This window comes from Oncorhynchus masou, chromosome 19 (genome assembly GCF_036934945.1).
Source record: "Oncorhynchus masou masou isolate Uvic2021 chromosome 19, UVic_Omas_1.1, whole genome shotgun sequence".
In the NCBI taxonomy this organism is placed as follows: domain Eukaryota; kingdom Metazoa; phylum Chordata; class Actinopteri; order Salmoniformes; family Salmonidae; genus Oncorhynchus; species Oncorhynchus masou.
Window position 1 is genome coordinate 13,111,134 of NC_088230.1, and position 18,242 is coordinate 13,129,375.

Below are 18,242 nucleotides of genomic sequence, written 5' to 3' on the forward strand. Positions count from 1 at the left end.
AGAGGAGGAGAGGTGAGGAGGAGAGGAGGGGAGGGGAAGAGAAGAGAAGGGAAGAGAGTATGGTGGGGGAGCAGAGAGGAGAATAGGGGAGGAGATGAGAGTATGGAGGGAGGAGAGGAGAGGAGGAGAGGAGGAGGGGAGGAACTGAGGGGAAAGAGGAGAGGATAGGAGAGGAAAAACAGCACATGGGAAAAGTAAGGGAAAGGCATATTTTCATCCGAGTGTTACTGTAGCTGGGAGCTAGCATCAGAGGCTAACAGCATCAGACAGATACCATCAGACCGACTGCTCGCTGAGAGTAGGCTATGGAGACTGAACCCTAACCCCCTTCCTAACTCCCACTGGGACAGAGATGAGAGAAGGTTGGGATGAGAGGAACAGATGAGCATACACAGCAATAGTTGACCCCTTAATAATCATGCTCTGATGGGAGAATTCAGAGCGAGAGAGAAATAGGGGAGGTAGATACACAACCACATATAAGCAGAGAATAAACAGGGAACAGAGAGATAGAAATAGGGGAGGTAGATACACAACCACGTATAAGCAGAGAATAAACAGGGAACAGAGAGATAGAAATAGGGGAGGTAGATACACAACCACGTATAAGCAGAGAATAAACAGGGAACAGAGAGATAGAAAAAGGGGAGGTAGATACACAACCACGTATAAGCAGAGAATAAACAGGGAACAGAGAGATAGAAATAGGGGAGGTAGATACACAACCACGTATAAGCAGAGAATAAACAGGGAACAGAGAGATAGAAATAGGGGAGGTAGATACACAACCACGTATAAGCAGAGAATAAACAGGGAACAGAGAGATAGAAATAGGGGAGGTAGATACACAACCACATATAAGCAGAGAATAAACAGGGAACAGAGAGATAAAAATAGGGGAGGTAGATACACAACCACATATAAGCAGAGAATAAACAGGGAACAGAGAGATAAAAATAGGGGAGGTAGATACACAACCACATATAAGCAGAGAATAAACAGGGAACTCTTTAAGAAAGAAAGAAAGAAAGAGTAAAGCTATGTGAACTTTGCGGTGCCGGACTTTGCAGACACAGGCAGCAGGGAAGGCAGCAGCAGCAGAAGGATAATTAGAGTGTGACTCCAGGACCCCAGAAGAACTTCCAGGACTTATATGGAGAGAGATTAGACAAGAGCTCCCTCCCTCCCTCCCTCCCTCCCTCCCTCCCTCCCTCCCTCCCTCCCTCCCTCCCTCCCTCCCTCCCTCCCTCCTCTCAGGGTCTTATCCCACCGCCTTTCTCTCCAGGGAGTCCTCAGTCTACTCCTCTTCTGTCTTTAAAACAGTCTGGATAGGACCCCAGCCAGAGGGCTGCCTGCTGAAATCACACAACCACAGTTTTCCCCTGGGGGCAAGAAAAAGTCTGAAAAAAAAAGGCTTACGCTGGATTCTCTGGTGGACACTGAGCTTTCTTAAAGTAAATAGAAATCTGTATGTACAATCAGACTCTTTCCTAGTGAAGATACTGTAATGTGGATTATAATACTGTCATAAGTCACTGAGCAAATAATGGGCCAGTCCATGCATGGACTGTCATGAACCAGAGTGTCATTTGACCTTTGGCCAGTGCTATAGCAGCATATCCCAAGATGCTGGCTGGGGCAGTGGGCACATGCTAACTAACAGTAGCCCCGCAGCTAGCTAACTGGAGCATGTTGCTAAGTGGGGCACAGCCACTGGTTGACTGCCATCACCATCAGGCCACAGATAGAACAATGAGACAGATATTTCACCAGATGTATAAATGTGAAGCATCCTCTTGGCGTTTCCACTCACTACCAAGGATGGTGGTGAGAGGAAGCCCAGCGGCTGGCAGTGGGAGAAGATGGAACCAGAAGGATTTTGGACGACATTCTGCCAATTTCCTCATCAATTAAACATTTGATCTCAATACGGTTTTCTGTTCTGTTCCCAAAACGACAATATTTTACAAGTAGAGTGGACTAAGTTTTGTAGAATTTAACTTTTGCCAAAATGTAAAAAAAAATGGCATTGATTAGAAGGAGAGCAAAGGCAAACAGAGGCAAACAGAGTAGCAAAGGCAAACAGAGTGGGCGTTCCCTAACGAAAATATGCAAATGCTTGCTAGAATGTGCCAATAGGATCTCGCTAGCTGGTGCTTGGCTCTGCCAACCTCCTTGCTTGTTCTGACCACTATGACTAATTTGTTCCCATTGGAAACGACAGGCTGTGATCTATCTTGGGTTAGCATGTTGCTAACTGGAGCACAACTATGTTTGACTTGCCCCAGGGTGCTAGCATGTTGCTAATATAAACATGCTAATATAGCTCACACTTTCTTCCAAAGCAATTGAATATAGTGAGTGCATAGCCTACATTTTCACATTGGTGACCCCAGTGGACCACATATTCTTGATGCTATCTGGAGCAGAGCTCTGGTTGTCAAGCTGCCATTAGGCTGGACTAACTGTCCTGTATTTGTACTAGCCCAGATGTGACTGTGAATAACAAGACAAGGTGATCCTTCTGCTCCATATTCACATTAGAGATGGCTGGCCTCGACAAACTGGCTGACGCACAAAGATAACTGACTGACTGTCCCTGGGCGTTATACCGTCCCTCCAACAAATCACTCTGTCTGTCTGCCTGTCTGTCTGTCTGTCTGTCTCTCTCTCTCTCTCTCTGTGTCTGTCTGTCTGTCTGTCTGTCTGTCTCTCTCTCTCTCTCTCTCTCTCTCTCGCTCTCTCTCTCTCTCTCTCTCTGTGTCTGTCTGTCTGTCTGTCTGTCTCTCTCTCTCTCTCGCTCTCTCTCTCTGTGTCTGTCTGTCTGTCTGTCTGTCTGTCTGTCTGTCTGTCTGTCTGTCTCTGTCTCTCTCTCTCTCTCTCTCTCTCTCTCTCTCTCTCTCTCTGTCTGTCTGTCTGTCTGTCTGTCTGTCTGTCTGTCTGTCTGTCTGTCTGTCTGTCTGTCTGTCTGTCTCTGTCTCTCTCTCCCCCTCTCTCTCTGTCGCGCTTTCTCCCTCTCTCGTCCTCTCTCTCGTCCTCTCTCTCTCTCTCTCTCTCTCTCTCTCTCTCTCGCTCTCCCTCTCAGCACAGTGTTGCAACAATGTGCAAATAGTTAAAGTACAAAAGGGAAAAGCAATAAACATAAATATGGGTTTTTATTTACAATGGTGTTTGTACTTCACTGGTTGCCCTTTTCTTGTGGCAACAGGTCACACATCTCTCTTTAGCCTCTCTACACTCTGCCAAGTGCACACGTATAGTTAGGTGAATGATGTCAAGAATCTCACATTTCCTTTGGAGAAATTCCAGCAGGAAGTACAATATAACCCTGGGTGAGAATTTGAAATGAATAGAACCATCCTCAGCATTCTGTGACAAGTTCCTCCGATTCTCTTCTATGTCACCATCGTTGTCGTATGGTCCTATCCCTCTTCATGTCATTCTAGTCAGCCACCCCCACACCTCTCCTCCACACCTCCCCATCCCCCTCATCCCCCCAATCCTTACGTAGCCTTGTATGAGTAGTCACCACTATGTGAACAAACTCTCCCATTTGGAAATAAGGTGAGCTGGGGAAGCAGCTGTCTATGGCAGAATACAGCATACATTGATATAATGTACTTGGCTAAAAGCAGATTCCCTCATCACAGCAGAACAGATGGGTATTCAATGTGTACATTAATTCAGTCAACCTGTATATGAATTCAGTCAACCTGTATATGAATTCAGTCAACCTGTATATGAATTCAGTCAACCTGTATATGAATTCAGTCAACCTGTATATGAATTCAGTCAACCTGTATATGAATTCAGTCAACCTGTATATTAATAAAACCATACAGGGTTTCCGTCCGAACAGGAATAAGTTGAAATGTATAATTTATCATTTAATTTAACCCGAAATTTGTCCGGAGGCATACACACTGTAACACATGGTTTTGTATCAATTATGAAACAAGTCTTACAAATCACTATGCACAGAAACCATGACTCACAATAATAATGTGGGGTAGAAACCAAACCATGACTTTTTACTATGCCAATAATCCTTCACTCTGACGTCAGTATTATGACGCCAAATGTCAGGTCCAGTATTCCAATCAACTGCTGTTGAGCTGAAGGACACAGTGAAGTGAAACAGATCAGATGAAAACATACATCTCAGTGGTACAGTACTGTACAATAACATGCACACCCTCACTCACACGCCATACAGTAGTCAACTGCGTTTCCGGCAGCCTTCTACAACGCCATTAACAAGCTGTTAGGAATCAGACAGCTCCCCGGGCATACAGTAGAGTACAGTAGAGAACAGGAGAGTACAGTAGAGTACAGTAGAGAAAGGAGAGTGCAGTAGAGTACAGTAGAGAACAGGAGAGTACAGTAGAGTACAGTAGAGAACAGGAGAGTACAGTAGAGTACAGTAGAGAAAAGGAGAGTACAGTAGAGTACAGTAGAGAACAGGAGAGTACAGTAGAGTACAGTAGAGAACAGGAGAGTACCGTAGAGTACAGTAGAGAACAGGAGAGAACAGTAGAGTACAGTAGAGAACAGGAGAGTACAGTAGAGTACAGTAGAGAACAGGAGAGTACAGTAGAGAACAGCAGAGAACAGTAGAGAACAGCAGAGAACAGTAGAGTACAGAAAGGAACAGTAGAGAACAGCAGAGAACAGTAGAGAACAGCATAGAACAGCAGAGAACAGAAGGGAACAGTAGAGAACAGCATAGAACAGCAGAGAACAGTAGAGAACAGCATAGAACAGTAGAGAACAGAAGGGAACAGCAGAGAACAGTAGAAAACAGCAGATAACAGTAGAGAACAGCAAAGAACAGTATAGAACAGAAGGGAACAGTCGAGAACAGCAGAGAACAGTAGAGAACAGTCGAGAACAGAAGGGAACAGTAGAGAACAGCAGAGAACAGTAGAGAACAGCATAGAACAGTAGAGAACAGTAGAGTACAGAAGGGAACAGTAGAGAATAGCAGAGAACAGTAGAGTACAGTAGAGAACAGCATAGAACAGTAGAGAACAGAAGGGAACAGTAGAGAACAGCAGAGAACAGTAGTGAACATCATAGAACAGTAGAGAACAGAAGGGAACAGTAGAGAACAGCAGAGAACAGTAGAGAACAGCAGAGAACAGTAGAGAACATCATAGAACAGTAGAGAACAGAAGGGAACAGTAGAGTACAGAAGGGAACAGTAGAGAACAGCAGAGAACAGTAGAGAACAGTAAGAGAACAGCATAGAACAGTAGAGAACAGAAGGGAACAGTAAAGTACAGAAGAGTTGATAAGGAAAAGAGCTCTGTACCTTTGTTTCTACCTATAGATACGCAGAAGAAGGGATCCATAGAGGAAGAGCGGGAGAGTGGCGTCCCGGGTTGAGAGGAGGGCAGGAAAGAAAGGAGAAAAAAGGAGGCTTGAACTAGTGTTATTCATCTATAAGGCAGTAAGTAAGGGAGTAAGAACTACCAACCTTTACACCCCCAGCCAAGCATTGAGTAACATGCATGCAAACAGATCATAGCCCAGAGTGGTAGATGCATTCAAATGAAAGATCACAGTGACCCTGTATAAACTGCATCAGCTGCATCATGCTAGGATCATCCTCCTCCATGTCTTCTCACATAGCACCAGAGTGGACTAGGAGCCTGTATATGTCATGTGCCACTAACTGCTTGCCAGCTCATACATGTGTGAGGCTGACAGGGATGTGGGGGTGACGGGAGAATATTGTAGTGTGGGACTGTGTTGTTAGGCCAGAGTCCAGGCAGAGTAGCATCTTCCCCTGAACTGCAATACACACACACGCAAACACACATATGGAGGAAGCATTCACATACACGTGCACACACTTTCTCTCTCTCACACACACGCACGCACGCACGCACGCACACACACACACACACACACACACACACACGCACACACGCACACACGCACACACGCACACACGCACACACGCACACACAGTCATTATCTGCTGAGGTCAGGCTAGAGTAGGAAGAGCAGATGTTGCCACTGCATGTTAGACTGTTAGACACAGCAGTGAGCCAACACACCATTATGTAATACAGAGAAACCTGGGGAAGGGGCATGGGAGGGGGCACAGGAGGCACGGGAGGGGGCACGGGAGGCACGGGAGGGGGCACGGGAGGCACGGGAGGGGGCACGGGAGGGGGCACGGGAGGGGGCACAGTATGATCAGGACATGCCGTGCAGCTCCATCCTCCCCTGCAACACTACGATGACAGCAGAGCACACTGACACACACTGACAGGTAGAGGAGACGTGGCTGCGAAGGGGCAGTGCAGAGAGAAACACACACACTCAATCTGACCCCAAAGCAGGCGAGGAGAGAGAAAAGAAGAGATCGTACCTGACTCAGATGCCTTCAGATGTGCTAAGCCTTGAGGGAGAAGAAGAAGGCGAGATGGAGACAGAGAGTATAAGAACACACCAATACTGCTGCATTGTGGTCAGGCATGCTTCGCTATAAATGCAAAGCATGGCTATCAACACTGAAAACAAAGCTTTCCGTAGGGCATGGAAAAGCTTCATGTTTAGATCAAAATGTGGTAGAAGCATCAGGCACGACTACGCTGCAAAAATGTTAATCACGTTGATTTCTTTAGGCCTATTGATAGACCAGTTTATTTTTTGCAAATTTCTGTGATGCATGTGGACGTTGTAATATTTCTTACGTTCGTATTTACTTTATTATCTTGCTGTACACCGTACTGTGCGTGCTGTCTGAAAATGTGTCCTGTAACTACTGAACCTTCTCCTCCTTCCGTATGTGAGTCTCATCTGAGAAACAGAACTCACCTGGTTTCCTCTGAACGGCTGCTGAGGAGATAGCAGGGGGAGGGAAGAGAAGGCAGAGAGGTACCTAGCATTAGCATCACACTGCTTTGGCTTGCATGGTGTCTATCATGCAAAATAAATACCTAACAACACACACGGAAGCATTATTTTTCTGCTAACATGTAAAGGACCAGAGCTGTCCATGTACATGCCTGTTTAAAAATAAACAACACCAAAAAAATCCTGTGGAGAGAAGAACACATGAAACATCTGTCCCATCCTTTCAGGGAACCAGATTGTACATTGTAAATCACCATCAATTAATCTGATTAATTGTATTAATTAAACAACTCTTTCAAATCGCAGCAAATATTTCAGGAGAGACATAATATTTAGCATTGTATATACCACAGTGTTCCTCACATACACATAGTTAAAGCTATAGAGGCATAAATCCCAGCTCCTGTAGAGAGCCAGATGTGGATTTATGATGTTGTGAGGTTTGTGGATATCTAGAAACCCCCCCGGGCCGATCGTCTAGCCCCCCCCCCGACTCCCCCGCCAACCCAACCCTCCGCCACCAGCCCCCAGAGTTCACTTCACTGCCGACCCAAATCCTTTCTGCACACCATCACAACCTCCCCTGACTTCACATTGGCTTGTCGGAATGCACACTGTTTACTCCTTCAGGGGTTCAGCATCGTTTTCATCGGGTAAAAAATGATTGAAAGTTACAGCCCTGAAACTCAACACCCAGAGGCCCAACGCTGCAAGCCTCGGAGGATGTTGAACCTACATAAATGTTTAGTCTATAATATTTCTAGCTCTAGAGTGTCATGTAAAAAATAAATAAAAATAAAATAAAATGTAACACATTGAATTTACACACATGAAGTAACCGCACAACGGAATGCCATGAATTCTCACACACGGCTATGCTACAGCTGTCTTCGGCTATCCCTCCTTAACCTCAAGACATCTTAACCCTGGCCACTCGGCCGCGTGCGTGTGTGTGTGTGTGTGTGTGTGTGTGTGTGTGTGTGTGTGTGTGTGTGTGTGTGTGTGTGTGTGTGTGTGTGTGTGTGTGTGTGTGTGTGTGTGTGTGTGTGTGTGTGTGTGTGTGTGTGTGTGCGAGCGAGTGCGAGCAAGTGCGCGTGTAGCTGGAACGGTTGTAAAAGCTAAATGCCAACAGATTTCTTTAATCAGCCCCTGAGAGCAACATGTAGTGGGAGGAAATGAAACAGATCGTAATTAAGAAGGACTGTATTAGATGTTTAAAGTGCCAGGCTAATACGCCATATCAGATATTAATTTGATTCAAAGCAATTAACGCTAGCTGCCGTGGTTAGATCTCTGGCCGGCCGGCCACACTGGAGGCCATTCAATTCCCACCCAACCAACCAACCAGCGTGTGGGAAGAGGGTTTCTTGTATTTATTTGATAGATAGAAAGTGGTTAAAGTGAAGGGCATACACTCAAAATGGCCACTCAATCGTGTTATCTGCATGGAGGCTGTAAAGTCCCACTGAACATGTGGGAAGAGGGTTATTTTTATTTTGTGCTGGTAGCTGCAGCTATCTATAGTGGTGAAAGGGGTAGAGTGGAGGGCATGATGGAGGTACTCAAAATGGCCACTCAGTCCTGCTACCTGTGCCCATGTTGTTCACTGACGGCCATGTTGTTCACTGATGGCCATGTTGTACACTGACGGCCATGTTGTTCGCTGACGGCCATGTTGTACACTGACGGCCATGTTGTTCACTGACAGCCATGTTGTTCGCTGACGGCCATGTTGTACACTGACGGCCATGTTATTCACTGACGGCCATGTTGTTCGCTGACGGCCATGCTGTTCGCTGACGGCCATGTTGTTCACTGACGGCCATGTTGTACACTGACGGCCATGTTGTTCACTGACGGCCATGTTGTTCGTTGACGGCCATGTTGTTCGCTGACAGCCATGTTGTTCGCTGACGGCCATGTTGTACACTGATGGCCATGTTGTTCACTGTCGGCCATGTTGTTCGCTGACGGCCATGTTGTACACTGACGGCCATGTTATTCACTGACGGCCATGTTGTTCACTGACAGCCATGTTGTTCGCTGACGGCCATGTTGTACACTGACGGCCACGTTGTTCACTGACGGCCACGTTGTTCGCTGACGGCCATGTTGTACACTGACGGCCATGTTGTTCGCTGACGGCCATGTTGTTCGCTGACGGCCATGTTGTACACTGATGGCCACGTTGTTCACTGACGGCCACGTTGTTCGCTGACGGCCATGTTGTACACTGACGGCCATGTTGTTCACTGATGGCCATGTTGTTCGCTGACGGCCATGTTGTTCGCTGACGGCCATGTTGTTCGCTGACGGCCATGTTGTTCGCTGACGGCCATGTTGTTCACTGACGGCCATGTTGTACACTGACGGCAATGTTATTCACTGACGGCCATGTTGTTCACTGACGGCCATGTTGTTCACTGACGGCCATGTTGTTCGCTGACGGCCATGTTGTTCACTGACGGCCATGTTGTTCACTGACGGCCATGTTGTTCACTGACGGCCATATTGTACACTGACGGCCATGTTGTTCACTGACGGCCATGTTGTTCACTGACGGCCATGTTGTTCGCTGACGGCCATGTTGTTCACTGACGGCCATGTTGTTCACTGACGGCCATGTTGTTCACTGACGGCCATGTTGTACACTGACGGCCATGTTATTCACTGACGGCCATGTTATTCACTGACGGCCATGTTGTACGCTGACGGCCATGTTGTTCACTGACGGCCATGTTATTCACTGACGGCCATGTTGTACGCTGACGGCCATGTTGTTCACTGACGGCCATGTTATTCACTGACGGCCATGTTGTACGCTGACGGCCATGTTGTTCACTGACGGCCATGTTGTACACTGACGGCCATGTTGTTCGCTGACGGCCATGTTGTACACTGACGGCCATGTTATTCACTGACGGCCATGTTGTTCACTGACGGCCATGTTGTTCGCTGACGGCCATGTTGTTCACTGACGGCCATGTTGTACACTGACGGCCATGTTGTTCACTGACGGCCATGTTGTTCACTGACGGCCATGTTGTTCGCTGACGGCCATGTTGTTCACTGACGGCCATGTTGTACACTGACGGCCATGTTGTTCGCTGACGGCCATGTTGTACGCTGACGGCCATGTTGTACGCTGACGGCCATGTTGTTCACTGATGGCCATGTTGTACGCTGACGGCCATGTTGTTCACTGATGGCCATGTTGTTCACTGACGGCCATGTTGTTCGCTGACGGCCATGTTGTTACTCATGTTAACGTGACACGGTCAACAAATACTCAATGGATATTGCAACATAAAACAAATAAAAAAAATGGAGGCACCACCTGCAGGAACAGCTAATGTTTTAGTAGCTGAAGTAGCCAGATTACGGAGTACGACATTGGCTCACAGGGTTAAAGACAAGGAGCGAAGGGCGAAGGGCAAAAGACTAAAGAGGGGAGGTAGCAGAAGCCTGATAGACAGCATCCCTGCAGGCGAGAGGAGGATTTGGTGTCCCTGGCGCGTGTGTGTCTGTGAAATGCTGGGTTGCAAAACACATGCAGCTAAAGCTTTCCTCCTTCCCTTCACAGAGCTGGCTGCAGTGTCCAGAACAAGCCAATGGAAGGCAGATAGGAGAACATGTGGTTCCTGTGTAATCCTCTTCCTGCTCCACTTAACCAGCCACAGCAGCGAGCGACGCCATCCTCCATCCCAGCCCACTGAAATTCTAACGTCACTGTCAGGCTTGGGACCGGACACAAATGCACTCTGCACTCCGCTTGTGTTGGAATTAGGCGCATGCACACACACACGCGCACGCAGAGACACACACACACACAGACATGCAAGCACACACACACACACATACACACACACACACACACACACACACACACACACACACACACACACACACACACACACACACACACACACACACATCAGGCAAGTCCTCCCTCTTTTTATTTTTTCCCCCTGACCTATTTCCATAGTAAGATTATTGTAACAGTCATTTCTCCATGTATGTTTATTAATCCCCAAAGCCGAGCTCCTAGTCATCTCTTCAGCACTTGTTTAACAGTTTGTTTGCCCCAGCCTTCAATTACTACTGTTTTCGCGGGGCAGTTTTTATAGTTCAATAAGGTCTTTTTAGACCGCTTATTAAAATGAAGGAAGTTGTAGAAGTCCGATGACGAGAACATGGCAATCAGGTTGTACGTTACATAATCCTAGAGCATGTGTCGATAGCTCATAATAGCTTTAACATTCTGAATATCTCATTTGTAATTAAAATACCCCTGAGGCATCCAGTCTTTCAAATGTCAAATCTATTCATTTAATTTAATAGGTTTGGGAACACAAAACATTACATTTCAAGGCCATATAAGAAACAATGAACAGAGATAAGATATGCCACATTCCAAATGACTCTGCAGAAATCATTAATCATTTTGCACGTTGACTGATGATAGTATTGCCAGCATCCCAAATGGCAATGTATTCCCTATGGGGCTCTGGTCAAAAGTAGTGCACTATGTAGGGAATAGGGTGCCATTTGGGACGCATCCATTTGACTGATGATAACACCACTTCACCGCAATGGCTGTAATATTACCGAACAGCACGGGGGCGAGCAAACGGTGTCTTATTCCAGCCCCTCCGCTCTGACGCACCTAAACACTGATACGCCCTGATCCACATGGGCGGACAGATGGAACATGTGTTTTATGGCCATCTGTTTATTGTCTTATTCTGCAGGTTGGTGGTTTAGGAGCTCTGTGGGCAGGATGAGGGCTGAGGGCTAGGATAATGATGCTGGTTATGTTACAGCTGGGCTAGCTAGGCTAACACAGTCATCCTGGCGGACTGGGCTCTATGTGGCTCTTTGGGGGTGAGGGCTAAGGGCTGGGATAATGATTATGTTCGAGGTATGCACATCCCAGTCATCCTAGGCTGGGGAATGATGATGGTGCTGATGTAATGTTTAATGATGATGATGTTTCAACTAGCAAGGCTACCTAAGTCATAATATGAAGTTTCAGCTAGCTAAGCTAACCTAATCCTGATTGCTAGTTGCTAATGAAGCTTTTGCTAACTACAGCTAGGCTAACCCAGGGCAGGCTTTGACGATAATGTTGCTGTTGATGATGTTTCAGCTAGCTAGGGCTAACCTAATCATCCTGTGGGGCTAAGGCCAGATGATGATGTTTCCGCTAGGCTAGGCTAAACCCAATCCTCTTGTTTCAGCTACTATAATATAGGCTAAACTAACCCATTGTCACGTGATTAGTTTAGCCTATAGTTCATGTACACATTCAAATGCTAATCACTGAATTGCACTACACTGTACATTGCATACACAGCCTTTAAGCAGGCTAGGTTGAAGTTAACAACTGTGAAAACTATGAGCTGAGCATACGTCATACAGCCCATCCCAGTCTAAATGCTAAATGCTTCTGAGGCCTAGTGGGCCTTGCCATCTGCCTGCTGTATGAATCCTGCTCCAGGGCCCGCTAGGATAACTCTAACTGCAGCTGTGTGTGTGCGTGTGTGTGTGTGTGTCTTTAGCCATGCAGCCAGCCAGTCTGCCTTACATACACACACACACACACACACACACACACACACACACACACACACACACACACACACACACACACACACACACACACACACACACACAGACACACACACACACACACACACACAGTAAACACGTACAGGTCCGACAGATTGCACCCATTACACATTAGCGTAACACATAATGCAGCATCAAAATCCTCAATCAGTCTCACAGACACTACACTACACAGACACTACACAGACACTACACAGACACTACACAGACACAGACATAAGAACGGTTGTGTCTCTAATGTCTCATGTGCTAACGTTGATGTTAAGCAATGTGTGCAAAATATGCTCTCTGTACTGTACTGCTGTGCAATAGTGTCTGAAGAAAAAACAACATGCTTTAGCATTTGTAGACATACTGTAACAATAAGAACTCCCTATAAGGCGTTGTCGATTGCAGATGTCAGTTTGAATTTAGTGTGGTATTTGTCCCAGAGTTTCCTGGTCAAATTAGCCATTTCTGCTCTCATTATCCTCCTAATTATGCTTCAGTGTCTCTGCGGCGTAATCAACAATCAGCCACATAAATTAATCGGAGGGAGAGATATAGAGGGGTGGGGGAGAGAGAGAGAGAGAGAGAGAGAGAGAGAGAGAGAGAGAGAGAGAGAGAGACAGAGACAGAGACAGAGAGAGACAGAGAGAGAGAGAGAGAGAGAGAAAGAGAGAGAGACAAAGAGAGAGAAAGAGCGAGAGAGAGAGAGAGAGAGAGAGAGAGAGAGAGAGAGAGAGAGAGAGAGAGGGGAGAGAGATTGGAAAGCTGTGTGCGTGCTGGACACAGGGGGCTGTTCAAGTTAGCACAGCAGGAGAGTGCTCTCAGTGCTGTGCTCCTGTCTAGTGGCGTTTGTCCTCTCCGCCAATAGGAGTGCTGCGTTGTAAATTAGAAGCACTGCCCTGGGGCGGTGACATGGCCCTCTATTCAACCGTCATCCTGAATCACAAGCAACCTATTAAATCTCAGTTGTTTTAGCACAAGAATGTTATCGCTCCCATGGCAGCTCTGTGTCGGCCTGAGAGAAGCTCTCAAACGAATGGATGGATCTCTTCTCCTCTCCTCATTGTTAGACAGTGGCTGAGAGAGAACGGAACCAGACTAAAGGATAACGCCCAGTCACTGAGACTGACAGTGCAGCAGACAGGTATGGTTTTCTGACATACCATACCTTGTGTTTTGGAATGCTAAGCAGAGCAGTGGGGTGGAGTAAATAGCTCGTATCCAAAATAAAAAATAAATGTTTGAAACCCTAAAACAATTAGAACCAAAAATGGGAAAAAGAGCTGCAGTATAAGGTAACAAGCCACAAATGGAGGAGTACTCAGTGTGCATTCATCCCCTGTATTTCAAGATGGAGTTGCGGCATTATTCAACCTTTCACTCTGGCCTAACCAGCCAGGAAGTGACCTAACCAGGCAGTAACGGGAAGTGGGTCAGCAGTGAATCAAACTCAGCCATCATGGGTCTCTAGTCTCTAAGTCACCCAATACACTCCAGACCGATGAAAAAGAGGAAGGAGGTGATGTTGTCTGAGAGATACGGTAGCTTCCTGTCTCATGAAGGCAGAACTAAGGACTAAAGTAGGAATTTACTATGAGCTTTGTCAGAGCACTACATTTCAATAAGACACATAGCAGAGGCAGCCTTGGCATAAGTGACCAAGAGGAGAAAGATAAAGTTGTTTCTTATTATTCAAACCATTTTGTACCTTCTGGCCCCTGTAACACTTGCAGGAGCTGAATATATGGGAAGAAAAATGACTGAACATTGTAATATGACTCTTATCAAAGAATATTGCATCCCTGTACAGATTTCTCATGAAAGTAATAATAGAATGCAGAGACGGTATATCCTGGTATATCACTTCCAATATAACTCCCACATACAACATACAATTCATTTGAAATAAACTGTGAAAGAGGAACCACCCACACAGAGATGTCCATGTTTTCTGCTCGAGCCGAATCTGTCGACATGCTCTTGTACATAGTTTTTTTTCAACATGGAAATGGTACAGTGTAGCAAAAACCTTGGAGAAAAGAGTCAGTTCGTTCAATTCAAATATTGTATAAACACCTTTAGCATTCATTATTTGTACCTTTTGCTATCTACATTCAACAAAGACATTGGTCGGTAAGACTGAACAATCTTACCTTCACCACAGGACCGTCCGGTATATCCAGTTCTGGAGCAGTCACAGTACGGTTCTCCATCAGCCATGGAGCAGTGGCCTCCGTTCTCACACGGGTTCTCTGTACAGAGACCCATCATCTCCAGACGCACCTTCTGACTGTTGATCAGCGTGGGAACCTTGTTTCCGTAATTCAGGTCTGTGATAACTCCTTTGAACGGTGGCAGCTCTCTAACCGTCGGCAGGGTGATGGCCGAGGTCCTGATGTCTCCGGGTACACCTCCGAGGAAGAGGTCGCTGACGATCTTCATGAACTGGCGCTGTGGTCGAACCTCATCCGCCTTGGTCTGCCCGTCCAGGGCTAGGACCGTTCTGAGGTTGTGTCGGCTGACTGTAGCGAAATGCCAGCGGCTGTCGTTGACCGATTTCTCAGAGGTGACCGTGGTCTCGGCGCAGTCGACACTGAAGCAGAGCTGGAGCTTCCCGTCCGTTACCGTGAGAAGCAGGAAGTCGCAGTAGCCGCCATCGTCAAAGTAGAGGATCAGGGCATCGGACGCGGCTGTCTTGAACTGGAAGGTGAGCTCACTTCTGGTGCTGGCGTCCCAGCGGACATACCGAGCCCACTGACCCTCAGAGCCTGTGAACTCCAGACCCTGGCACAGGCCCAGCAGAGTACTGAGCAGCAGGAGAACACGCTGGGAGAGACTAAAGGGATGCATTATGGAAAAAATACGTAGAGTAGACTGTGCCAGTTGGGGTTAAATGTTAGAGGGAGAGATCCTTAGATTGTCAATAGCATCAGGTGTGTTTTTTGTTTCAAAGACTGATATATTTAATGTACTGTATGTCCCAAGCGTGCAATGTTTTATTTAAGAAGATGACACAATATCCTTTTGATTGTAATACAGACCAGAGGCTATTTAAAGGACGAAAATCCTCCAGTCGAATCCCAGTCTTCCAATCCGAGCAGAGAGGCAAAGGAGTAAATATCCGTCTTCCTACCTAAGGATTGACAATGCTGGTCCTCAGTGTGTTCTGTCAGTGATACAGAGGCCCATCCGATGATTTTCCTTTGAGGCGACTGCAAGGATTAAAACAGACGGCGACCATCTTGGCTTCAGATGCGTAGCCACGCCCCGTGGCACTGTGCTGTATGTTCTAGTCCAGGTTCAGGCCTTGCAGAACTTCCCGTAACTGCAAAACAGAAATTCTATCATTATTCCGTATAGTTACTCAGCTCACAAAAAAAACATGATTAGACTGTAGGTTCCACAAAGGGAGAAACATAACAGTCTAAATCAGCATAAAATGTGCTGGTCCAGCCTTAGGCAAACCAAAGCTGTAACTGAAAAACAACAGGAATTGTATCATTATTCGCACGTAAGAGTACCAGCTCACCAAAAGCATTTATTGACTATTGGCTAATGGCTAATTGCCCCTGAGGGGACAAATTAAGTTGTATTGAAATGAATATAGTGCCAGAAATAGAGGTTCAAAACACACCAAATCATCATAAAAATAATGATTTACAAGTATGCCTTCCAAAAATCATCATGTGAGGAAATTGCCCTTTTATGTGCTACAATCAACTGAGCTAATGAGAGCCGAGTTTGTAAAACTCTGATTTGGTCGCATCTCAGTGATCAAGTGGTATAAACATACATTAAAGGTTTATCATAATATTTTTCATTTTTGGACGTGGTCTACCAATCACTTGTTTCATCTGAATAGCAACTGGAGTTATCTTCAGGATTACTAAAATAAGATTACCATTATATACACTGAGAGTTGAAGGCTTGAATTGTAGTGTCCCATTCAGTCAGCATAGAAATATTATGAAAATAAGAAATCTTTCTGGTGACCAGAATCTGGTGTTCAGGTTTCTTGGGCTTCAGGAATAAGACAAAAAATAAAGAACTTTTTTTTAGAAGTAAGAGGAAATCGTTGAACCTGCTGTGGTCAAGGCTAAGACGGCGCCAGTGCAATGAGTGGATCTTACGCAGGTGTTCTAAAGCTCATATCAGACTGAGAGCATAAATGCTTCCATGGTAGTTCTTCATGAGTTTTAGTTTAGGAAACGATCTCGCTGCAGAAGCGACACTTACAGAGGTGATAAAAACAGCTTGATTGCCGTAGCAACGTCAGGGAAACTGGGCAGAAGGGAGAGCTGATTCAAATGCAGCAATTCTGCAGCATCTTTGACTGAGCCTCTCTCATTCTGCTTAATTGCCGGCCTCAACACGTTACTGAAAGTGATGAACTGTATAGGAAGCTCTGGGGACAGGTCGTCTGGATACTGGACAACCAATACGTTGGTAAACAGGTAATAATCTTTAGCGGACAACAGTTCTTGAGGGATTGAACAAAAAAAGTGATTTGCAATTTCGTTCATACTGGTTAAACTGCGTTTGAGTTGTGTGGTTGCAATATCTACAGTCCCTTTTCTGGTATATATTGGCATGCGTCCTTCAAGAATAAGTTTAAATTGTGTGTAATGCAATGGACATACAGTATAATGCACAATGTCTCCCTGGAGAAACTTGTCTGGGTTGTCAATACTCGGTATGGAAAACAGTTGGGCCCACAACCTGCCCCTACAGGCCGTGGTAAAACATTCTTTTGCACACAAAAATGCAAAGCGACGCAGTCACATGTAGCTACTGTAGGCCTGTATGTAAAAAAAAGAGAGAGACAGAGAGATAAGCAGCAAGGAGGACTTCAGGAGACCAGGGGAGTCTCTCAAGTTAGATTACATTTTATTTTATTAAATGTAATTTACCTTGAATATTGTAACCCACTGAGTTCAACAATAAATAGTGGCTGAAATGATCCTGAAGCCGATATTTATTTGATGTGTCATTTATTTTAGAAATAGCAACAAAATAGCAGCTAATTACTGTATATAGATATACACTCTATGGCCAAAAGTATGTGGACTTGGCTATTTAAGCCACACCCGTTGCTGACAGGTGACAGAAATGCAATCTCCAAAGACAAATATTGTCAGTAAAGTGGTTCATACTGAAGAGCTCAGTGACTTTCAATGTCTCACCGTCGTAGGATGCCACATTTCCAACAAGTCAGTTTGTCAAATTTCTGCCCTGCTAGAGCTGCCCCAGTCAACTGTAAGTGCTGTTATTGTGAAGTGGAAACATTTAGGACTCAGCAGCCAAGTGGTAGGCTACACAAGCTCACAAAATGAGACCGCCGAGTGCTGAAGAGCATAGCAAGTCAAAATCGCCTGTCCTCAGTTGCAACAATCACTATCAAGTTCCAAACTGCCTCTGGAAGCAACGGAAGCACAAGAACTGGTCGCCGGGAGCTTCATGAAATGGGTTTCCATGGCCAAGCAGCCACACACAAGCCTAAGATCACCATATGCAATGCCAAGCGTCGGCTGGTGTGGTGTAAAGCTCACAGTCATTGGACTCTGGAGCAGTGGAAACGTGTTTTCTGGAGTGAATGACGCTTCACCATCTGGCAGTCTGACGGACAAATCTGGGTTTGACCGATGCCAGGAGAACGCAGGCTGCCCCAAAGCGTAGTACCAACTGCAAAGTTTAATGGAGGAGGAATAATGGTCTGGGGCTGTTTTTCATTGTTCGGGCTAGGCCCCTTAGTT

General features: G+C 46.0%; 1 protein-coding gene across 5 annotated transcripts in view; it reads right to left on the bottom strand.

Moving 5' to 3' along the window:
• Positions 1-15,342, bottom strand: part of LOC135505824 (neurexin-3b-like) — a 450,362-nt gene extending 435,020 nt beyond the window's left edge. For 3 of the 5 annotated variants that reach the window (XM_064924997.1, XM_064924996.1, XM_064924994.1), the window contains exon 1: positions 14,643-15,342. In XM_064924997.1, coding sequence (XP_064781069.1) covers positions 14,643-15,339 — 697 coding nt within the window. In that variant the 5' untranslated portion in view covers positions 15,340-15,342. Of the gene's footprint in view, positions 1-6,382; positions 6,413-14,642 lie in introns of all 5 variants that reach the window. The other 2 variants (XM_064924995.1, XM_064924993.1) reach the window with 1 other exon arrangement.
• Between the last annotated feature and the right edge of the window lie 2,900 nt (positions 15,343-18,242).